General features: G+C 39.6%; 1 protein-coding gene across 3 annotated transcripts in view; it reads right to left on the bottom strand.

Moving 5' to 3' along the window:
- EFCAB5 (EF-hand calcium binding domain 5) overlaps positions 1-24,815 on the bottom strand; it is a 146,016-nt gene that overhangs the window by 45,784 nt on the left and 75,417 nt on the right. For all 3 annotated transcript variants that reach the window (XM_056819579.1, XM_056819578.1, XM_056819580.1), the window contains exons 8-9: positions 16,711-16,781; positions 6,567-6,722 (exon numbers count right to left, since the gene is read on the bottom strand). In XM_056819579.1, the coding sequence (XP_056675557.1) occupies positions 6,567-6,722; positions 16,711-16,781 (227 nt within the window). The remainder of the gene's footprint in view (positions 1-6,566; positions 6,723-16,710; positions 16,782-24,815) is intronic.

Raw genomic sequence — 24,815 nt, 5'->3', positions numbered from 1 at the left:
CGCTTTTCTACATTTTTAGAGATTCCAAGACCATTCCTTTATCCAATATGCTGCTCGTAGATGGTTATCGGATGCCCAGAAAGCTTGGAATATGCCCTCTTTGTCTAGCTCAAAATGGACAGCACTAACACATTAAAAAAGTGAAGAATTCCCTTTCTATGCCCTTTACAGCATGTTTCCATCACGTGCCACTCAAAGTTACTAAAGTTGGAGCCACGTAAAGATTTTATAACGATTCGTGTGGACATTCTGCTCCTACGGTGGCTTATCACCATGCACTTTCCAATGTTCTGCCTTCACCTAAGCAGCCCCTCGGCCTGAAGTTTACTCCTCTCTCACTTCTACCTTTCACAATCGTTTTCTCTTCCTTCCAGACTCAGCCCAGAGGCCACCTGCTCCGTGCAGGTTCCCTTAGTTCCGTCCGGTTGAAAGATTTCTCTCATCGTTCCCATTTTCCTAGAGCACCTTACTTCTTTGCCCTTATTACACACTGCGATCTACGAGGCAGCGGGGGGATATAGTGAGTGGATAGGGATGGACTTGGAGTCAGGAAGAAAGGAGTGTGGGGAGAGCGGTGTGAGTGAAATCTTCCCGCAGTTGCCTGCCAACTGACTGGGAAAATCCCATTGGCCTTGACTGTCAGTCTCTTTAGCTTTAAAATGGGGATAATAAGAGCTCCTACCATAAATGGTGGTTGTAAGGATCAAATGAAATTGCCTATGTAAAGCCTGCTTTGAAAACCCTTTAGGTTCCATATCAATAAAAGCTAGCTATTACATTACTCTTCTCTGTGCCTATTTCCCATTGTTTGATCCACCTTCACACCTTCTCCACACACCGGTAGAATGGACACTCCTGGACAGTGGGGAGTGTGTCATTTTTAAATCTCTTTATTCCCTAGGGCTCAAATTTGGCCTCAGACACTTCCTAGCTGTGTGACCCTGGGCAAGTCACTTAACCTCCATTGCTACTTACTTTACTTACTACTCTGTAGCCTTGGAACCCATACTCAGTATTGATTCCAAGATGGAAGATAAGGGTTTTAAAAAAAAAAACCTTAAAGAAATGAATTATTGGGGTAACTAGGGAGCTCAATGGATGGAGAGCCAGACCTATAGATGGGAGGTCCTGGGTTCAAATCTGGCCTCAGATACATTCCAGCTGGATGACCCTAGACAAATCACTTGACCCCTATTGCCTAGCCCTGACCACTCTTCTGCCTTGAGACTAATACACAATATTGATTCCAAGATGGAAGGTGAGGGTTTAAAAAAACAAAATAAAAATAAAAGGGACTTCAGAGGTGATCCAATCCAACCGCCTCATTTTACAGACAAGGCAACTGAGGAAGTTATGGGCAGATCTGGGATTTGAACTCACACTCCATGACTCCCTCCTTCCCTTGCACCACCGATGAATGCTAAAATCATCAGGGAAAGCAAAGGGAGAAGAGCAGACGAATGGAGGGTTGGTTCCCGAGGAAGCAAGTTGTCTAATGACAAGGCTCTGGCACGTGGAAAGAACCACCCAAGGGAAAGAGGAATCCCGACCTGGGCTGGATGGAGGACTGTTGAGACAGGCAGCCCACAGCCACGATTGCTTCGGAGCCGTTAAAGACAATTTCTATAAAGGATGGTAAAGCTTTGGCGAGCCGTCCAGGAGCAGCCTGCAATCCACTTGGCACCTGGCTCTAGTGACAAGGACAAATCACTCAGGTGGGCACTGGCTCCGGCTTCCTAATTGTTCTGCCATCCAACTAATGCAAATGAGGACTCAAAGCTGCTCTGCTCTGTGTTTCACAAAACCAGCGCCACAGGGAAGATCATTCTCAAGCTGTTGCTGCCTGAGTGGATTACCTTGGCTTCTCCATCTCCCAAGACTATGGTTCAATAGGGCACGATGAGGCAAAAAACCCCAAACAAATAGCTTGGGGAGGAACAGATCAGCATGGAGGTATGTATGTGTGTGTGTGTGTGTGTGTGTGTGTGTGTGTGTGTACACACACACACACACACACACACACACAATTGCAACAGCCAAAAGGCATTAAAAAAAAATAAACTCACAAAGCCTCAGACACTTCCTAGCTGTGTGACCCTGGGCAAGGCACTTAACCCCCATTGCCCAGTCCTTACTGCTCCACTGCCTTTGAAACAATACTTAGCATTGGTTCTAAAATGGGAGGAAAGGGTTTAGAAAAAATAAAATAAACTCACAAGCATTGTGCTTGGCTATGACTGCTCAATGTATGCTGAGTTACCAGTACCATTCTCTCTAAGGCTACCTTCCCTCGACACCATATTTGTCTCATATTATTTAATTATATAATTATATATGTATATATAATTATATAATATCATATGTTGTCTCCCTCATCAGAATTTAAGCTCCTTGAGGACAAGGACTGTATATGCTTTTTCTAGTCCTTGCCTTTAGCTCGGTGCCTGGCACACAGCGAGGGTTTAATTAAAGCTCATTGATTGACTGATTTTTGCCAAGTTTACTCCTGAAGTAAGTGCTAGGATCATAGACAGTTTGAAGGCATCTCAAAGACCATTTAGTCATACTCTTCCATTTTACAATTGAGGAAACTGAGGGAAGAAGTTAGATGATTTGCCAAAGGTCATATCACCTTGTCCAATCTCATTTTACAGATAAGGACACTTGGGCATAGTGAGTTAAGAGACTTACACAAGATAGTACGCTTCAGAGGTAGGATTTGAATCCAGATCCTCAGCCTCCAGAACCAACACTCTTTCCAGTACACCAACCTATGAACGTTAATCAACTCTGTCTCCTGCAATTTCACCCCTAAATGCAAATGTCATTAGTAGACAGTCCTGAGATTTTCTTCCAATGCTATGCTCATTCACAAATATTAAATACAATCAGACAGACATTACTATCATGGACTTTAGGACCTTAGTTACTACAGTACCATTCAGTCTTAATGGCTTCTTTAGAGTGTTTTTGTTTGGTTTTGGGGGGAGGAATGTTGCCTGTTTGGTTTTTACAGTTTACTAATCTAGATATAGATAAGATAAAAGGTCAGAGAGAACACTTGAAGGCAGGAACCCCAGATCAGTTGGTCTTCATTCTCAATAAGTTCAAAATGAGGGTGATGAGGGGAAGGAGATGAGGCTCAAATGCTAGCCGTTGGAAGGTAGATCAAACATTACCAGGAACCCTAGGGAAGGACATTAAAGAATCCAGAAGAGGGCAGCCAGGAGGGAGAAAGGCCTCTAATTGATGGCATGGAAAGAACAGTGAAAGACCCTGGGGAAGTTTGGGTTGAGGAACATGTTCACCAAAAAGAATTAGAAGAGCTGTCTCACAGAAGATTTCAGATCATAGCTTTAGAGCTGAAAGACACCTTAGGGAACATCTAGCCCAACTCCCTCGTTTTACAGATGAGGAAACTGAGGCCTAAAGAAAATTAAGTGACTGAGGGTCTGAGATTTAGACTTAGAAGAGACCTTAGTTGTCATTTGTCCCACCTTCTTTCCTCATTTTACAAAAGCTTTGAAGTCTAGAGAAGATTAAGTGATTTTCCAAAGGTCAGCCAGGTAATAGTGACAAGGTTAGGGCATTCCCAGCCTGTTCCTTGTTCCCTCAGAATGTAATGAAATGAATTCACACAAGGAAAGAAAAAAGGATAGCAGAAATGATTAAAAAACAAACCAACCAGAGCCTGATAATGTGTTGCTCATAAGAAACATACTGACAATAAGAGACATATATAGTGAAAGTGAGGAACTGGAGCAGAATATACTATGCCTCAACTGATCCAGAGAAGTCATGATCTCTGACAGATTTGAATCTAAAATGGATATAATTGGAAGGGATGAACAGGGAAACTATATTAGGGGATGGAGGTGGGGTTCCTAGGGATAATGAAGCATTAGCAATATTGGGTCTATATGCAACAAGTGTTATAGTACCCAGATTTTTAAAGGAAAAACTAAATGAGAAACAGTTGGAAATAGATTACAAAGTAATAATAGTGGCATACTTTAATTTTCCCCTCTCAGAACTAGACAAATCTAACCAAAAAATAAATAAGAAAGAAGTTAAATAAAACCTTAGACAAGATAAATACAATAGCTATATGGAGAACTCCCACATACCTGCATGAGGTTAGTAATAGATCTAAGCCTGAGCATACTCATTATCCAAGCGTAGTTTCTGGTGGGACAACAATGGCTAAGAAAGCATAAATATTCTACAAAGGTTTTACCTAAACATTCATCATACTATGGAGTATCTTGCATCCTGCATCCCTGAGAGATTGTGTTATTGGAACAAAAGTTTCATTGGGTATGACCAAGCTGGAAAGACCTGTTTTGGAAAGAGTATGGTCCTGCTACTTAAGGGCCAATCTAGCAAAATATGGTCCTGGTAATATATGTTAACTGAGAACTAGATGAAATGAAGTGATATTTAAAAGAAATGCTGATAGGAACATGGAGAAACCAGCCTGATATTACATTGCAAGAGCAGCTGTGAATTTTTTTTTATGAAAACAATATGGAAATATACATCAAGAGCTATACAGCTGTTCATGCTTATTGGCCTCTTAGAGATCCTATTAGTAGGGTTAAGCCCTAAGGGTATTATTGAGAGGGTAGAAAGCTGTGAATGTATGAAAATATTCATGGAAGTTTCATTTGTTATGACAAAATAACTGGAAATAGCACAAATGTAATGAATAGGAGGAATTTGGATGTAATAGATTGTATTATGTTATTGAAATGACAAACATTGGAAATACAAAGAAAATATGAAGAGATGAAAAGGGAAGAAAAGAAAATAAGAATACATACCATGATTACATTTTTTAAAAAGCCACAAAATCATTGGGGGGTGGGGGGGAGGAAAAGAAAATGATCTATGTCTTTAGTGAATAATGCTTGGAAATGATCAAATAAAATATATTTTTTAAAAAAGCCACAAAATCAAGAGAAAAAAGTATCCAAATAAAAGAAATCCAAAAGGAATTCAAAAGCAGAGAATTTCTATATTATCACACATACATAATTACGTATTTTTAAACAAATTGGAAACAATGTGGAGTTTGTGGTTTTTTTATGCATTAAACATATGTTAAAATATTTTTTGGTGGAAGTGGTGGTGGTGGTTGCTAAGTATACAATAAAAAATAAAACTTTTAAACATTTTTTAAAAAGAGAAAGTTGTAGCCAGCTCAGCTCCAGGAGTCCAGTTTGCTACTTTGCATGTGGGGTGGGAAAGGAAGCCAGGGTCTGTGACATCCTTACCAATGAAATCACAAATCTGGTACAGGAATGGCAAAAACACCCCCAGCATAAAACATGACAGTATCCATCCTTCTCTAACTTGCACTGAAACAGCAAGAATGAGGTCCATCAATCACTTTTTCAACTTGGTCTCCTGCAATTGAAGAAGACACTTGAAGCCTGTAAAGGGACAATCTATCATCTGGAAAGACTTGCTCAGCCTTTACTGAAGCATTCTTGGCCCAGAATCTGTCCTTTTTCAAAATGCCTTTTCTCATTTGAGAGCTTCTGAGCATGCCACTCAATAGCTTCCTGGAGCTCTTTGAAAATGGAGATCCAGAGCTTTGAGGAAGGTGCAAATGAGGGAACAGGCAAAGCAGATTTGTGAATCCTGCTGGAAATCTCTTCCTGGACACCATGGGGTTAGAGGTCTGCACCTGCCAGCTATTTCTCAGTCAGGATGAAGCCATATTCATATAACAAGCAGATATTTCCATCACAGTTGCATTGGAACTCTTCCAAGGCCATCTGGCATTCTGGATATAGTGATACCCTCTCAAACCACAACCCATAAATCCTTTGCTGATAAAAGCCCATTTATCAGGGCAGTTGGTGGCTCAGTAGATTGAGAGTCAAGCCTGGAAACAGGAAGTTCTGGGTTCAATCTGGGCTCAGAAACTTCCTCGCTGTGTGACCCTAGGCTAGTCACTTAACACCTAATACCTCATCCTTACTGCTCTCCTGATTTGGAACCAATACACCATACTGATTCTAAGATGGAAGGTGAGGGTTAAAAAAAAAAGCACATTTATCCTTTCCTTAATCTCTATGACGGTATGCTTTCTATCCTCAGTGGCCCCTTATTTTCCTCTTGATGTTTTACTAGTGACTCTTATTTTTCTGTCTGGGTATAATATGCTTCTCCGGCTTTCCCCAGAATGGCAACAAAGTAAAACAGCTAAGCAAAACCCACTTCTATTAGGACCACATTTTCCAATGTAGTCAACATTCTCCTCCACCTCTGCCAAAGGGAGGGAAGGAGGCCATATCTATCTGTTCTTTAGGGAAAAGATGAGTTCATAGAGTTGCTCAGATTTTAACTACCTTTAGATGCTCCTTTCACTTCCACCATTGCTGCTGGGTACGGCGTTCTCCCAGTTCAGCTGATGGTACTCTTCCTCTGTCATACCCGCATGCCCATCTTTTCCCATCTTCCTCATCCTCAGCATTCTTTATATCATAGTAAGATTCTATTGTGCTACTATATCACCGTTTCCCCAGGCATTCCCCAAGGGTTCCCACGTGGCTTACCTTTCCAACATCACAGGCAAAGAAGAGTTTTAAAAACTTTTGCCTCCACTGGTCATGTTTCAAGATATCATAGAAGTCACCTGAACACTGGTAAAGGTGCCTCAGGAAGTCCGTAAACATTTCACTTGTCAATTCCTTGATACATGGAAAGATAACCTATCAGGAAGAGACGGAACGAGTGATTTAAAGCCATACTCTCTATGAGGAACACAGGGATCCAGTCGAATCTCTCACATTTTACACTTAAGAAAATGAAGGCTCAGAGAGCTGCGGGGATTTGCCCAAGATCTGTTGGGTGGTAAAAGGACTGAGTCAAGATTTGAATCCAGAATTCCCAAGGAAACCTCAAAATAAAAAGGAAATTGGAGGACCACCAGAATATGTCTCCGTCCAATCCAAGTCAAATTAATGATACTCTGGTTCACTAGAGGCATTGTGGCAAGGGGATTGGAATCAATATGTGAACTTAGGGAAAGAATTTAACTTCAGTTTAAGCTTTAGTTTCCTCATCTTTAAAATAGGACTTATAATTGTAAATCAGAGCAGGAAAGAATCTGAAATCATTTGGTCACATCCCCAAAACTGGAGCCCATAGCTGCATAGTGACTTTCTAAAGTCACGCAGGTGGTAAATGTAGGATTTGAATTAAGGTCCTCTAGCTCTGAGTCAGATAGCACAGTGGCTAGAGGGCTGGGTGAGGAGTCAGAACAGCCTCAGCCACTTACTAGCTATGTGACATTGAGCAAATCACTTGACCTTGCTTGCCTCAGTTTCCTTATTTACCAAGTGAGCTGGAGAAGGAAACAGCAAACTGCTTCCCTAACTCTGCCAAGAAAACCAAAATTGGGGTCATGAAGAGTTGGACATGACTGAACAACAACAAAATGTCTGGTTCCAGGCTGGTCAGTATTCTTTTTTTTTTTTAAACCCTTACCTTCTGTCTTCTGTCTTGGATACTGTGTGTTGGCTCCAAGGCAGAAGAGTGGTAAGGGCAAGGCAATGGGGGTCAAGTGACTTGCCCAGGGTCACCCAGCTGGGAAGTGTCTGAGGCCAGATTGGAACCCAGGATCTCCCATCTCTAGGCCTGACTCTCAATCCACTGAGCCACCCAGCTGCCCCCTGGTCAGTATTCTTTCTGAAACTTCTCACTTCCTTGCATACCTTGGAGGCAGAAGAACTGACCAATGATCTTTGGCCATCCATTCTCGTCTCAGGATCCTGAGATTCTATTATCAACAAACAATCCCTTCAGAAAAATTCAGCATTTTCCACCTTCTCTATAGGTTTCCCCATATAGAACTGGAAAAGACTTCAGGTGTCATCCAGTCCAATCCCTTTCATTTTGCAGATATGATTAAGGACCAGATGGTTTCGGTAACTTGCCCAAGGTCAACCAGGTAGCAAGTAAGAGAGGTGAGAATTGAACCCAGAACCTCTGCCTCTGAATCCATCATCCCTTTCACAGGACTAGGCGGTCTCTCATTGCTGAGGCAAGACTTCTCCAGCAATTGGTATTTTCAGCTCAGCTCTCTGAAACTGCAAGAGAAAAGCTGACTGATTTACAGGAATCATCTTGTTTTATTTTCATCATTTGAGAAATGACCCCAAAGCTGCCTGGGTCTCTTGACAGTAGGGATGCTAGTGAAAGAAGGTTTATTTTAAACCCTCTTCTTAGAGACTCTTTAACGCTTTGGATTTATAGCCTGTGGGTTCTATGAGCGAGAACAGCCCTGCTCTCCAAGTGTGGGCTGGCTGACATTAATAACAGCCGCTGCCAGAAAGAACCACCGTCCCTGAGCCTAAGAAGAATGATTAGAGCTGTTTCCTGGAGTGTGCCAAAGAAAAGGAAAGCTGACAACATCCGGGGCTCTTTGGGCTCCTTGTGGCCTGCCCAGGGGCTGAGTATCTCTGAATATGGTCCCTGGGATTCATTTGGGCAAAGCATTTAACCCCTTTCAGCCTCAGTTTCCTCCTTCATAAAATGGAAATGATCCTACTCTAATTTTTCTAAGAGGAGGTAACCCGCACAACAGTGAATGAAGTACAAACAGTGAGTAAAAGCACTATCGTTCAGGCATTGTTTTCAGTCATGTCCGACTCTTCATGACCCAGTTCGGTGTTTTCTTGGCAAAGATCCTGGAATGGCTTGCTGTTTCCTTCTCCAGCTTATTTTGCAGATGAGGAAGATGAGGCAAACAGAAGATGAGGGGGCAAGTGACTGGCCTGGAGTGACGCAGTAAGTGTCTGAGGCCAGATCTGAACTCAGGAAGATGAGTCTCCCCAACTCCAAGCCCAGCACTCTAACCATTGTACCTCCGAGCTGCTCAACCCCACTGGCCTCTACAATGTAAAGGAATTTTAATTAAAACACCCATCTCTTTGCTATCCCTAGCCTCAGTCACTTACTAGCAATGGAGCCCTGAATAAGTCATTTAACCTCTTTCTTTTACCTTGTGTCATAGAATCAATACTAAGTATCATTTCCACAGCAGAGGAGGAGTAAAGACTAGGCAGTGGGGGTTAAGTGACCTGCCCAGAGTTACACAAAAGTATCTGAGATCACATTTGAACCCAGGACCTCTCCTCTTTGGCCTGGCTCTCTCTCCACTGAGCCAATCAACTGTCCCTATTTAACCTCTTTCTGTCTCAGTTTCCCCATCTGTGAAATGGGGACAATAATGAGATCTACTTCCCAGTGGCTGTTTTGAGGCTAAAATGAGAGAATATTTGCAAAGTACTTTGGATAACTTCAAGCAGTATAAAATGCTATTTTATTATTACTAAATTGCTTCATTATTTATTTATTAAATATAATTATTTATTATTACTTTGCTGATGTTGTTTGGGAAATAGTGCCCAGACTCCAAGATTTTGGGTGTATTTGTGTGTGTGTGTGTGGGGGTGGCATTTAGGAAGACACTATCACACAAAGCAATTAGATACAAACATAGATCTACGTGCTGTTCCCAGCCCAGGACTTTACACCTCTGACCCAGCCGAGGATGGTCTCCTCCTCACTGGGGACTCTTGGAATCTAGCTCCCTTCAAAGCTGAACTCAGGTGCTGCTTTCCAAATGAACATTTCTTATTTGTATGTGTTTTGCATTTCCTTCTCTGTTGGTATCGCCTCCAATAAAATGAAGCTTGTTGAAGACAGAGACTTTCATGTTTGTTTTTCCATTCCTTGCTTTCATCCCTGGAACCCACCTGCTTCAAAATGCTCTCCTCACCTTAACCTGGTAAAATTCTCTTCTCCTGGTTCAGTCACAACAACCCTTCATGGCTCCCTTTGGGGTTTTCTTGGCAAAGACACCGAAGTGTATTGCCATTTCCTTCTCAAGTTTATTTGACAGATGGGGAAACTGAGGCAAACAAGGTGAAGTGACTTGCCCAGGGTTGCACAGCTAATAAGTGCCTCAGGCCTGATTTGAATAAAGGATGATAAGAATTCCTGACTTTAGGCCCAGCACACTATTCTGGCTACCCAGAATTAGGACGAAATTATGTATCTGGTCCTTCTGTTGTTGTTCAATTGTGTCTGACACTTCCTGACCCCATTTTGGGATTTTCTTGGCAAAGAATTCCCTACTTCCTTCAAAACTCAATTAAAATTCCATCTTCAACATGAAGTCCTTCCTTGATGCCTCCAATTATTCCTGCCCTTTTTCCTCAATGACCTCAATTTGTTCTCCATATGTTACTCTATTCTTTCCCCATTAGACGCTACACTCCTTGAAGACAGGACCTGCTTTATTTTTATCATTGTATTCCCAGATTCTGGCTCATTGTACAGAATAGCTGCCTAATAAATGCCTAATAAATGTTTGATTAGAGTTGAACTGGACTGAATCCAATTTCTTTTCCAAAAATGCTTTGACATCAGTTTCTATATCCACCAGCCATCTGTTAGAAACTAAACCTAGTCAAACGAAATGACCCCTGTGAATTGGGGAAAATCTCCTCTTTTCTTGTGTGGGTTTTAGTGTTTATTTTTTGCTTTGAAAATCAATGTGCTGGGGCAGTTAGGTGGTTCAGTGGATAGAGAGCCAGGCCTGGATTTGGGAGGACCCAGGTTCAAATCTAGCCTCAGACACATCCTAGTTATGTAACCCTGGGCAACTCATTTAACCTGTACTACTCTTCTTGCCTTGGAACCCATACTTGGTATTGATTCTAAGACAGAAGGAGGAAGGAAGGAAGGAAGGAAGGAAGAAGGAAGGAAGGAAGGAAGGAAGGAAGGAAGGAAGGAAGGAAGGAAGGAAGGAAGGAAGGAAGGAAGGAAGGAAGGAAGGAAGGAAGGAAGGAAGGAAGGAAGGAAGGAAGGAAGGAAGGAAGGAAAGAAGGAAGGCAGGAAGGAAGGAAGGAAGGAAGGAAGGAAGGAAGGAAGGAAGGAAGGAAGGAAGGAAAGAAGGAAGGAAGGAAGGAAGGAAGGAAGGAAGGAAGGAAGGAAGGAAGGAAGGAAGAGAGAAAGAGAGACGGAGGGAGGGAGGGAGGGAGGAAGGAAGGAGGGAAGGAAGGAAGGAAGGAGGAAAGAAAATATGCTGAGAATGGTAAATGCCTTAGAATGATAATGAAAGCTTTCTGCTTTCTCTCCAAGCTTTCTTACTTGCAGATAGACTAGAGGTTTGATGAGATGAGAAAAGAAGGATGGAGAAAGCAGTCAAATGGGAAAACTCTCCATCTTGGGTGCTGACTCCCAAGATGCCTCTCTAAGCTCCAGAGGCAAATGAGAGATTTCAAGGTTGTCTGAAAACAAGAGATGATAGAGTACTGAATTCTCTGTGTGTGTGGTAATGCTTTGCCTGCTATATGCCTTTAGGGAGACAGTATGTTATTGCAGAGAGGGGGAAAATCATTTTCACAGATTTCCACGCCTTTACTAGGGAAGTAGGCTTTTTCTTTAATTAGTATCAAGAAACTAATAATAGAGTTAACAAAGGAGCCATATATATTTAATTGGTGAAATTGAAAAAGCTCACTTGGTGATAAACACATGATTAATTGAACAAAAGCCTTGTTAGCCAGCAACAATAAAACTGAGGAGAATTGTGACACATGATGATTTCGTTCCTGCTCCCCAAATAAACTTGATGCCACTAGAAATTCCATCACAGACAATTCCCAGCTTCCATATACCTGACTGACATAATAGAGAGGGAGGTAGAAAGAGATAGGTAGAGAAAGAGATAGAGAAAGGAGTACATGGGGCTAGGAATAGAGGGCAAAGGTCTCCAGTATCTCCTTTAGTACAGCTAAGACTTTTTAATGCTTCAAGACATTGTACTAAACAGTAAGTGCCTAGGACTGTGATGGCAAACCTATGGCAATGTATACCAAAGATGGAACACAGAGACCTCTCTGTGGGCATGTGCTGCTGTCAGAGTTAGTTACTAAAAAGGCAGAGGAACTGAGGTAGAGCTGTTTCCTTCCCTTTCTCAACCATGCCTCCTCACCCCTCTGCCCAGCAGCTCAATGGAAGCACTTACTCCCTCCCTGAGTGGAGCACCTTGATGCTGCCCTCTGTTTCTCCCTCCCAGCTGGGGTAAGGTGATGAGTATGGGGGAGGGCAGAGCATGGCATGCAGTCTGTGTGAATGGGCACAGCATGCAGTCTCTAAAAGGTTCACCATCACTGACCTAGGACATAACAGGAGTTGAAAGGGAAAATGAACAGGTGTCTGTGTGTTTATCCAGAACCTTATTATAGGACTGCCTGAAGAATATAAACATGTACATAAACGTTCTTGAAAGAAGAAACACAGCTAAGTGATACAGTAGATAGAGCCATGGACTTGGCTACTGAGATATAGAAGCCAATGAACTGGATTCTTATCAATGTAATAATCAGAGAAACTAAAATCTTATCATAGCATATAATAAAAAGCCATTCTCTAGATTCATATTAGCTATGGCAGTTTTTCTTTAATTAAATGCAATATGCTGACCCAAAAATGAAAATAAAAAGCATTTTGAGTTAACAGCAACTAAAACCCTTCTAAAATGAGCACCCTGAAACATATTTACCTGTAAAGCATGCCCACAGAGGAGGTACCTCAAGCCCCCACATTCATTTGATAGTTAGATTTAGTTCAGTTCTTAATTACCTTAATAGCACCCCCTTGCATTACTAAAATAGTAGGGTTCTCGACAGATCTATTCGCTATGCTCTGAAGCTTACCACTTGACAATAATCATTAACTCTTGTTGGGAAAGTAGACCAGTGAGGTTTCTTTATAAATGATATTTTTAAAAAGCTGTAAAAGGGAGCTGAGGCAATTTACAAAAAGATTAGAGATTTAGATCTAGAAGGGACTTTACAGGTTATTTTACAGCTGAGTAAACTAAGGTTATACAGGTAAAATAACTTGCCTAATGTCACACAGCTAGTAGGGGTCTTAAGCAGAATTCAAACCCATGTCTTTCTAACTCTAAGCCCATCATGCCCCCTTGTTGTTGTTTGATCATTTCAGTTATGTATGACCCTGGGTGACCCTGTCTGAGATTATGTTGGCAAAGATACTGATGGGGTTTGCCATTTCCTTCTCCAGTTCATTTTATAGATGAGGAAACGGAGGCAAACAGGGTTAAGTGACTTGTCCAGGGTCATACACTAGTAATTTCCTGAGGCTGGATTTGAACTCAGTAGGATGAGTCTTCCTGACTCCTGGCCTGGTCCTTTATCCACTACACCATCTATGTCTCTTAACTGCTTCTAAATTTCATTATTTTTTCCCCTTAAATAATCCTTACTTTCTGTCTTAGAATTGATGCTAAGTATTGGTTTCAAGGCAGAAGAGCAGTAAGGGCTAGGTAAGTAGGGTTAAGTGACTTGCCCAGGGTCACACAACTAGGAAGTATCTAAGGTCAAATTTGAACCCAGGATGCTCTATCTCCAGTCTTGGCTCTCGATCCACTGAGCCACCTAGCTGCCCTTAAATTTTGTTCTTTTCCACTGACCTAGCAAAAGGACAGAGTGATGATCTCCTACTACATAACTGAATGGAGTTCTTCACTGATGTATTTTTTTAAAGCCTTATCTTTTGTCTTAGCACTAATTCTAAGACAGAAGAATAGCAAGGGCTGGGGCACTTGGGTTTAAGTGACTTTCCTGGGGTTAAACAGCTAGCAAGTATCTGAGGTCAAATTTGAACCCAGTTCCTTCCAACTCCAGACCCATTTACTCTATCCACTGTGCTTCCTGGCTACTCTTCTATTGAGATCTTAAGTACTCTGACTAGATGAAGTTAAGGCTGCATTTATTCCAGCCAGTGACAGGCAGGATTCAGTGTCTACTCAGAACATTTTTATGAGGTTTCCTCTCTTGTGCTGATTCTTTGGGGATGTTAGTTGGACCATTTCTAGTTTCTATCTCTAGTCTCTATCTTCTGTAAGCCTCAGTTTCCTCCTTTGTAAAATGAAGGATTTAGACTCAACCTCTAAGGTCTCTTCTAGGTCTAAGTCTATCATCCTACGAAGGAGGGACTTTAGAACAAAACTGGTTTCAAGTGAACAGGGGGAAGTCACACCAATGCTTTGTCTTTTCATTTGAGTCTGGTAGATTAAATTGCCTTTCCCAAGAAATGTGAGAGCATGGAGGGAGTAAGACAGCTTTGTCGACAGCAGGCAAGGTAACAAGAGACTCCATCTCCACATGGAGATCATTTTCCCACTGCTCTATATCCTTCCTGGGTTCTTCCCTTCCTTCCTACCCATCCAGCTTTACAGGAGAGCTGGGAAGGATTGGCAGTATCATGACCTGAAATGATGCATTGTCATTTCTAGGTGAATTAATGGCGACCTTGTCAGGAGAAACTGAGGAAGGCCTCCTGCATGCTGAGGGGAACTGAGGTAGCAAATAGGGCACTGGATAAGAGGTCAACAAGACTTGGGTTCAAATCTCACCTCAGAGATAAGCTCTGTGTCCCTGTTAAGAGGCCAAGTCAATTAATCCTCCCAGTCTTTACTTTTCTCATCTGTAAAATGAGGAGACCAAACACAGTAGCCTTCCGGCTCTAAATGGATTATCCTCATATGGAAAAGAGTTGCACCAGATGGTGGTGGTCTGCATCATCAGGGGATTTCTGAATCAATGAAATCTCAGCCATTTGAGTGCTTGAGTGCTGAAATATTGATTAAAAAATCCACCTTTCCCTTCCTGCTTACTTACACAGGAAGAATCTTTACAACAAAATGCCCAGTTCCCTGAAGGACTGCATTCTTGCAAGAGTAAATAAAGGAAGTAAGTACAACATTATAGTCTTCGGATTTCATAAAGAAGCTTTTTTGAGTCTATCTTCCTGCGGGAGAAGGATGAGAACAAAGTTCCAACAGTTTCACTTCGAAAGCTTCTAGCTTTTAGAAACACTAGTGGAGAAGCTAGGTGGCTCAGGGTACAGAGAGCCAGGGCTGGATGATGGGATGATCCTGGGTTCAAATCTGACCTCAGGCATTTCCTAGCTGTATAATCCTGGGCAAGGCCCTTAACCCTAATTGTCCGACCCTTATTACCCTTCTATATTATTAGAATCAATATTGATTCTAAGACAGAAAGTAAAGTTTTAAAGAAAAGAATATATACATGTATATATATGTATATACACATGTTTATTTGCAACATTTGGCTAGCCCTTGCCCTTCTATCCTAGTGTTGTTGCTGGGACAGAAAGTAAGGGTTATATATATATATTTTTTTTTTCTTTTAAAAAAATTGTTACCTTCTGTCTCAGAATCAAATGGGCTTAAGTGACTTGCCCAGGGTCATGTAGCAAGGAAGTTTCTGAGGCCAGATTTGTAAAAAACTAGTATATATATATATATATTTTTTTTTTTTTAAAAGCAAGATGGATATGGTCTTCCATTCAAACCTAAAACTGTGCTGAAAACTCCCAGCATTCCAAAATGGGTTCACCTGAACTTGCCTGGCTAAGTGACTGCAACTGATATTGCTAACTTCTTAATTGATACAATTCTTGGTATAGGGATTAGTTCTGATGCTTATTCAGATACTTTGTGTCTTTTAAAAAAATCCTTATCTTCTAAGAATTATCAAGTATTGGTTCCAAGTGGTAAGGGCTAGGTAATGGTGGTTAAGTGACTTGCCTAGGGTCACACAGCTAGGAAGTGTCTGAGGTCATATCTGAACCCAGAATTTCCTGTCTCCAGACCTGGACCTCTATCCACTGAGCCATCCAGCTGCCTGAAAATATGTGCCTTTTAACGTCAAGGGCAGAGAGGAAGGGAACAAGCACTTATTAAGCATCTACTATGAGCCAGATATTGTGTATAGTATTTTACAAATATTTTCCCATTTGATTCAATAACACAAAGGTGAAAGAGAAGCAGGCTTGATTCTATGGGAACTACCGGAAGAGGAAAGAAAAGAATGACTTTTGTAGACTGAGAAATTGACACCAAAAAAAGAGGTGTGATTGGAAACCCTGGAATCTCACTATATTGGATTGCTTCTTTTACTTGTTCCTTTAAATGCATATGTAAATTCCAAGATGTTCCAGGCAGAGTACTGATTCCCTCTCTGGCTATCTGGACTGACTTGCTCACTCAAGTTGCCCTCACGCTAAAAGATCTAGGGGTTCTCAGAAAGGGGGTGCTCTTATAGCTTCAAAACTGTGCCTTCACCCTAGGGTAACTCTAATTTGTGGAGGCTTGCCACTGATTTGTTTCTCATTTTTTAAAAATCACTCCCCTTACTACCGTTAATTCTTACTTATTAAACATTAACTTAACGATGAGACAAAAGAGAGAATAAACATATTATCTGCTCATCAGAAGGTAAAAACCAAACGTTTACTGAAATGAAGGCGAAAGCAGGAATAATCAAAACATCATAGTCAATCCAGTTTGTGTTAATACATAAAAGTGTTGGGGCAGCTAGGTGAATAGCCTGGCTTGGGTGTTCCTGGGTTCAAATCTGACCTTAGACACTGCCTAATTGTGTGACCCTGGGCAAGTCACTTAATCCTCACTGCCTAACCCGTACTGTTCTTCTGCCTTGGAACTGATATATAGAATCAATTCTGAGAGAGAAGATAAGGGTTTTTGTTGTTGGATATGTAATAGAGTTCCCACAGGCAATGGATAAGTAAAACTTAGAGAAGTTTCTATGGAAATATTGAGTTATTTCTCACCTCTATAAAATGTTCTTCATCTATCATGTCTTTCATTGATCCTATAAATTCCATTGGCTGAAAAAGTGACTCTGTGGAGAACAAAATGATTCCATTAGTTTGGGTGTAATGCCTTTTCCACACAGGTTCTAATTTTTAAACCCATTGGTTTCTTTTCCTGTAACTTTTAGACAGTACTTACTGAAATTTTGGCCATAGGACTTGGAAGAAAAGATATAAATAAAGGACAAGTTTTTTTTTGTTTGTTTGTTTTGTGAGTCTAGAGAGTCGCTAGTGAGAAACTGCTTTAAAAAATAAAAACAAGAACTCTTATCTTCCATCTTGGACTCAATAATGTGTATTGGTACCAACACAGAAGAGTGGTTAAGGGTTAGGCAATGGGGGTTAAGTGACTTGCCCAAGGTCACATAGCTAGTACGTATCAGAGGCCAGACTTGAACCCAGGGCTTTGCATCTCTAGGTCTGGCTCTCAATCCACTGAGACACTTGGCCATCCCACAGTGAGAAACTTCTACCAATCAACACATTCTCTGCATCTTAGAACCTTAGAAAGTTACCCCAGGCTCCAAGAGATTAGCCAAGCTCAGGCAGCCAAGATAGATTAGACCTAGAAATCAGGTCTTCTGAATCTGAGAGCAGCTTTCTATTTGCTATATCATGCTATAATTTGAGAGACACATAGCAGGAAGTTAATAATTGATGATTTTTTTTTCTAAAGGGGCTCACAATTTATCACTAGAAACATTTATTGTCTGTGTGCAGAGTTCTATGACACATACTAGATGAGATGCAAAATCTAGAAAAGACAGTGAGTACCTCTATCCTCATGGAGTTTATAATCTGATGGGGAAGATGGCACATACAGAAATCCTATAAGGCAGGAAAGATGTATAAAAGCAAAACACTATGAGAGATATGACGGGAGAGACTTCCTGGAGAATCTGGCAATTGATCTGGGATCTAAAGGATGGATAAGAATTTAACAAGTGGTGACAGAGGACTATGTGAAATTGTACCCATTTTTCAAATCCCAGCCCAAATGTGACTCCTTCATGCAATCTTCTCTCTTCCTCTGTCCCTTAGTTCTATGAAAAACTTAATAGAAGACTGCCCCCATATCTTAGAACAAGAGAACAAAACAGAAACAGAAAGAATCCCCTGATCACCTTCTGAAAGGAATTTCAAAATGAAAACTTTCAGAAATATTATAATCAAATTCCAGAGTTTGTAAGTCAAAGAGAAAATACTAAAAGTAGCCAGAAAAAGACCATTCAAATACCATGGAACCACAGTCAGGATCATACAAGATTTAGCAGCCTTTACATTAAAGGAACAGAGTACTTGGAATATGATATTTTGGAAGTCAAAGGAGCTATGATTACAAATGAGAATAACCTACTCAGCAAAAGTGAATATAACTCTTTGGTGATGGGGAGAATGGATATTTAATGAAATAGAGGACTTTCAAGCATTCCTGATAAAAAGATCAGAGCTGAATAGAAAATATGGCATTCAAATAGAAGACTCAAGAGAAGCCTAAAAAGGTAAACATGAAAGAAATCATAAGGGACTTAATAAATTTAAACTGTTTACATTCTTATGTGGAAATATGATCCATGTAAGTCCCAGAACTTTATTATTATTAGAGCAGTTAGAATGAGTCTACATATACAGAGAACACAGGTTCAATCTGATTACATAGAAATGATCTAAAACAAATATCGAGGGGTGAGAAAGAGAGATTCACTGTAAGAAGGGAGAGGAAGAATGGAGGAATTATCTCTCATACAGGAGACACTGTAAGAAGGGAGAGGAAGAATGGAGGAATTATCTCTCATACAGGAGACACATATGGAAGAGATTTCACAGTGGAGGGGAAAATGGGGATATACATATATATACACACACACACACATATATAGATATAGATAAATGCACACACTCAGTTGGGTATAGAAATCTACTTTACCAAACAAAGAAGTAGGAGGGGAAGGGAATAGGAGAAAGGTTGGGGATGATAAAAGAGAAGGTAGATTACGGGAGGCAGTGGTCAGAAACAAAACAGACTTTTGAGAAGGAACAGGGTTGAGAGAAAGAGAGAAGAAGAAACACAATACCCAATGGGAAATCATAACTGTGAATGTGAATGGGATGAACTGACTTGTAAGATAGAAGTGGATAGCAGAAAGGATTAGAAACCAGAATCCATTAATATGCTGTTTATGAGAAATACATTTGAATTAGAGAGGCATATACAGAGTTAAAATGAGGGCCTGGAACATAATATGTTTTGTTGAAGTTTTTAAAAAAAAGGGGTAGAAGTCATGATCTCAGACAAAGGAAAAGCAAAAATAGACCCAATTAAAATAGATAATAAGGGAAACTACATTTTGCTAAAAAGGTATCATAGACAATGAAGTAAATATATGCATCAAATGGGATATATGCCAAATTCTTTTTTAAATTTTATTTATTTATTAAAAACACTCACCTTCTGACTTGGAATCAATACTGTGTATTGGTTCTAAGGCAGAAGATTGGTAAGGTCACACAGCTAGGAAATGTCAGAGAACAGATTTGAACCTAGGACCTCTCATCTCTAAGCTCTCAATCCACTTATTTTCCATCTCTAGGCTCTCAATCCACTGATCCATCCAGCTGCCCCCTAAAATTTTATTAAAGATATCCCTTCTACATTATGGGGGTTAGGGGCACAACATGCTGGCAATTTAGAAAATCCACATGAAATTTTTTACAACAACAAAAATCTTTTTCAAACTTTATTTTTACTTATTTTAACTTTTAAAAAGTAGTGCATATTTATGATATAAAAATAAAATATGTTGCTATTATACAATACTATACATTTATTTTATTTATTTCTGAGTTTCTAAACTTTTCTGTATCATATGCTAGCCTTTGCATGTTGTCTGCAGCTTCTGCAAAAGTCCCCCCAAATTCCCATTTAATTTCTTATGTCAGCTTGCAATATATCAAAATCATAATGGAGAAAGTTGTGATGTGGAAGGGATACCTGTATTTATTTTTAACATTCTTTAAAAATTTTGAGTTCTACTGGAAGAATTCCATGTGAACTGGAACAACCTCCAGGAAGTGATACAGAGCAAAAGGAGCAGAACCAGGAGAACATGGTACACAGAGATGGATACACTGTGGTACAATTGAATGTAATGGACTTCTCTACTAACAGCAATGCAATGATCCAGGACAATTCTGAGGGTCTTATGAGAAAGAATGCTATCCACATCCAGAGAAAGAACTGGGGGAGCGGAAACACAGAAGAAGAACAACTGCTTGATCACATGGGTTGAGGGGAACATGATTGGGGATGTAGACTCTAAATGATCACCCTAGTGCAAACATCAACAATATGGAAATAGGTTCTGATCAAGGACACATGTAAAACCCAGTGGAATTGCACGTCAGCTATGGGAAGGGGTGGGAGAGGGGAGGGAAAGAATATGATTCTTGCAACCAAGGAATAATGTTCTAAATTGACTAATTAAATAAAAATTTTTTGAGTTCTAGATTCTTCCCCTCTCTCTCTCCTGTCCCTCTCCCACATATAATATGATATACATATAATATGATATTGATTAAACATTTGAAATCATACAAAATACATTTCCATATTATCTATTTGGCAAAAAAGAAAAAAGTGAAATGAGAAATTATATTTCAATTTGTACTCAGAGTCCATTAATTCTCTCTATAGAGATGATTACATTTCTTCATCACGAGTCCTTTGGAACTGTCTTGGATTAATCAGAATAGTCAAGTCTTTCACAGATGATAATCATTATAACACTATAGTTACTACTATATACAATGGTCTCCTAGTCCTCACTTCACTTTGCATCAGTTCATATATGTCTTGTAATGCTTTTTTCTGAATCCACCTCCTTTGTCATTTTATATAGCACAAAGTACTATATCACAATCATATATCACAACTTGTTCAGCTTTTCCCCAAATGATGAGCATTCCCTCAATCTGTAATTCCTTGAGCCACAAAAAGAGCTGCTATAAATATTTTTGTACCTATAGGTTCTTTTCCTTCCTCTTTGATCTCTTTGGGTACAGACCTAGTAGTGATAGTGTTGGATCAAAGTTGTCTGCAGTTTTATGGCCTTTTAGTCCTAGTTCCAAGTTGTTTTCTAGAATGGTTGGATCAATTCACTTTCCCACCAATAGTTCATTAATCTCTTCTCCTCCAGCATTTGTCATTTCTGATAAGTGTGAGGAGGTACTTCTGTTTTTAAATTTTGCTTTTCTCTAATTAATAGTGATTTAAAGAATTTTTCATATGACTATAAATAGTTTTGATATCTTTTGACCACTTTTCACCAAATTCTTAAAGGAAAATTTAAATGAATTATAGGAAGACATAGACAGTAAAACAGCAGTAGTGAGGGAACCTCACTTTCTCCTCTCTGAACTAGATAAATCTTAACATAAAATAAATAAGAAAATTAAGGAGATCAATAGAATTTTAGAAAAGTTAGATGTGATAGATCTCTGGAGAAAAATTGAATGGGAATACAAAGGAGTATATCTTTTCTCTGTTGTATATGGCACCTTCACAAAAGCTGAACATTTATTAGGGCATTTAAAATTTCACAAGCAGGAACATAAAATGAATCTTTTTAGATGACAATGCAATAAAAATTATACTCAATAAGGGAAACATTAATTAAAAATAATTGGAAACTAAATAATCTAATCCTAAAGGATAAGTGGGTCAAAGAACAAATCAAAGACATAATCAATAATTGCATTAAAGATTATGACTACAATGAGACAACCTACCAAATTTGTGGGATGTCAAAGTAGTATTTAGGGAAATTTCTATCTTTAAATGCTTACTTCAATGAGAAAGAGAAAAGGTAGATCAATGAATTGGACATGCAACTAAAAAAAATAGAAAAAGAACAAATTAAAAAACACCCAACTGAACACCAAAATAAAAACCATGAAAATCATACCACCTACTTGTTCAGCTCTTCCCCGAGATGGACATTCCTTCACCTTCCAGTTCTTTGCCACCATAAAGAGAGTTGCTATAAATATTTTGGAATATATAAGTTCTTTTGTTTTTTCCCTGATCTCCTTGGGAAACAGACCCAACAGTGGTATTGCTAGGTCAAAAGGTATACACTGTTTTATAACTCTCTGGGTGTAATTCCAACTTGCTCTCCCAAAATGGTTGGATCAATTTTCAGTTCCACCAACATTGTATTAGCATCCTCATTTTTCCACATTCCTGCCAACATTTGTCATTTTGCCCTTTTATCATTATAGTCAATCTGCTAGTTATGAAATTATAATCTCAGGACTGTTTTGGTCTGAATTTCTCCAATCATTAGTGATTTATAGCATTTTTTATATGTGTGTGTATATATATGGCTTTGATTTCTTCATCTAAAAACTGTCTATATCGGTGGAGGTGCTTGTTCTTATAAATTTGACTAAGTTCTCTATATATTTTAGATGGCATATAATTTTTAGACATAAAGGGTGATATCCTAAATAAATTATGAAAGCATAGAAAAATGTGCCTATCAGATCTATGGATTAGGGAACAATTTGTGGCCAAGAGATAGATATGATTATAGGAGGTAAAATGGATAATTTTTATTATATGAAATTAAAAAGTTAAAAATAAATTAAAATAACAATCAATGCTGTCAAAATTAGAAGGTAAGCAGGAAAGTGGGAACAAATTTTTTACAGCAAAATTTTCTGATAAAGGTCTCATTTCTCAAATATATAGGGAACTGAGCCAAATTTATAAACTAAGTCTCATAGGAAACTAGACATTACAAGAATCACAAGAGAGGAGGGAGTATATTTCTGGCATAGAGGACAGTCACTGCAAAGAAGGGAAGCTGAATGTGGCAAGATAAACACAAGGCAGGTTGGCTAGGCCATAAAGTGCTTGGAAGGAAGTGATTAAAATAAATAATTCAACACAGCCATGATTTATTTTGTTTAGAAAGAAAGGACACGATTAGATTGTGATGGTCTTTATTTTTTTTTTATTCTTACCTTTATGTCAGTAGGTAAGTGATTTGCCCAGGGTCACACAGCTAGGAAGTGTCTGAGGTCACATTTGAACTCAGGTCCTCTCAACTTCAGGCCTACTCCCCTCTCTGCTGAGTCACTTAGCTGTCTCTATTACAGGCTTTAAATATCATACTGAAAAAATTTGTATTTGCTCCTACAAGTAATAGGAAGCCACTGGACATCACCGGGTAGGAAGGTAGGGATAACATGGCCAGGTATACACTTTAGGAAATCAATTTAGGAAAAATCACTTGGGTGGGTAGGTGAAGAATAGATTGGAGTGGGCAGAGACTTGAAGCAAAAACAATTAGGAGTCCATTGCAAATAGTTCAGGTGAGAAGCACTAAGTGCCTGAACTAAGCTAGTAGTACAATGAAAGTTAGAAATGATGCAATTTGATCTTTGGGTAAATAGGTGGGGTGAGTGAAAGAAATGAGTCCAGGTGAGGGCTGGTACATTTGGAAGTCATTTATGTAAAAATGAAAATTAAACCTATGGGTGTTACTGAGACCACAAAGGGGCAATTTAGAAAGCCAGAAGAAGAAGGGCTGGGACAGAGCCTGGAGATATATCCATCCATAAGGGAGAGGATGCAGATGTTGGTCAGGATTGGCCAAACAGCAGGATTAAGAATCGGGAGAGAGCAATGTCATGGAAAATCAGGGAGGAGATGGCATTCAGGAGGAATTCAAGCCAGTGACATTAAATGCTACAGAGTAGTCAAAAAGATAATGACTGAAGAAAAACTCATTAGATTTGGCAACTAAGAGATCATTTTTAATCTTGGACGGAGGAGTTTTCCCCATGTAGTTCAGACAGAAGCCAGATTGCAAGAGGTTGAGAAGAGAATGTGTCATGATAAAGAACAGACCATAAACATAAATGACTCTAGAAGTTTGGTTATGAAGTCAAGAAGAGACAGAAGATTATTGTTTGAAGGGATAACAGGGGGTCAAATGAAAGTTGTTATTTTTTACGATGGGGAAGACCTAAGAAATTGTATAGGTCAGAGAAAGGAAATAGGGCATAAGACCAAATTGAAGATTAGAAAGAAAGGGAAGAACAAATTTTCCCAGAAGACAAAGGTGGGGGGTGGAGGGCTCAACTAGAAGAGTTGGCCATGAAAAGAAGGGTCACCTCATGGACAAGAGCCAAGGAGTGCAGTGAGATGTTGAGGGGACAAGAGTTGTAGAATAGGGTACAAGATATAGCTAAAAAATAATTTTTAAAAAGATAGTCACTATTTTCTCAGGACATTAGGAAGTGAGGTCCTCTGTTGAAAGAGAAGGTATGGGGCTGTTAGTAACTTGAGAAGAGAAAATTTGGGGAATTTGATAAAGTTAATCAAGAAAGAGAGGAAAGGATTACCATGCAGCAGCAAAGCCCCAGATGAGATCATAGAATTCACAGCTGAGATCAAATAATATTCGTGGTATTACCAGGAGGCATGATTTCTCCAGCAGTGTGTAGCAATGGAAATGGAAAAGGCGAATGGTGGGGTGTAATCCAGAGTTGGCTTTTGGCAAATCATGGCATGTAGCAATAGGAGGACATGGGGTATGCTGAAACCAGTTCAAACTGACTTAAGAGTAGTGAATTATTACATTCTCGGTATGAGTATTTACACCTTAGAAGTTGGCACATGCATATCTTTGTTGATTATCTATAAGACTTAAAATGATGGAGAAAAATGTTAATAAAGCAGATTAAACTTTAAAGTGTTTTCATGCAAACTCGCCCCCCCCCCCAGGGAGCTAGTTAATAGAAATTTACCCAAACACTACTGTATGCATGTAAGTGTATGTGGAGAGTGCATTTAGTATAGGCGCTTACTATTTGTGCTGTCATGGCAGAGAATAAAAGCTGGTATAGAGGGAAGAGTGAGTGATTTTGTTTAAGACTGTGTGGACGACCAGAATTAGAACCCCTAAACTATAGGGACTCTTCTTGTCCAGAATTATGCTATTGATGGGTGAGCATAAAGCATGCTACGACTGTTGTAACTTTACTTATAATTA

This window comes from Monodelphis domestica, chromosome 2, assembly GCF_027887165.1.
Source record: "Monodelphis domestica isolate mMonDom1 chromosome 2, mMonDom1.pri, whole genome shotgun sequence".
NCBI lineage: Eukaryota > Metazoa > Chordata > Mammalia > Didelphimorphia > Didelphidae > Monodelphis > Monodelphis domestica.
The sequence above is the reverse complement of the archived record's forward strand: the minus strand, read 5'-3'. Positions and strand labels throughout refer to the sequence as shown.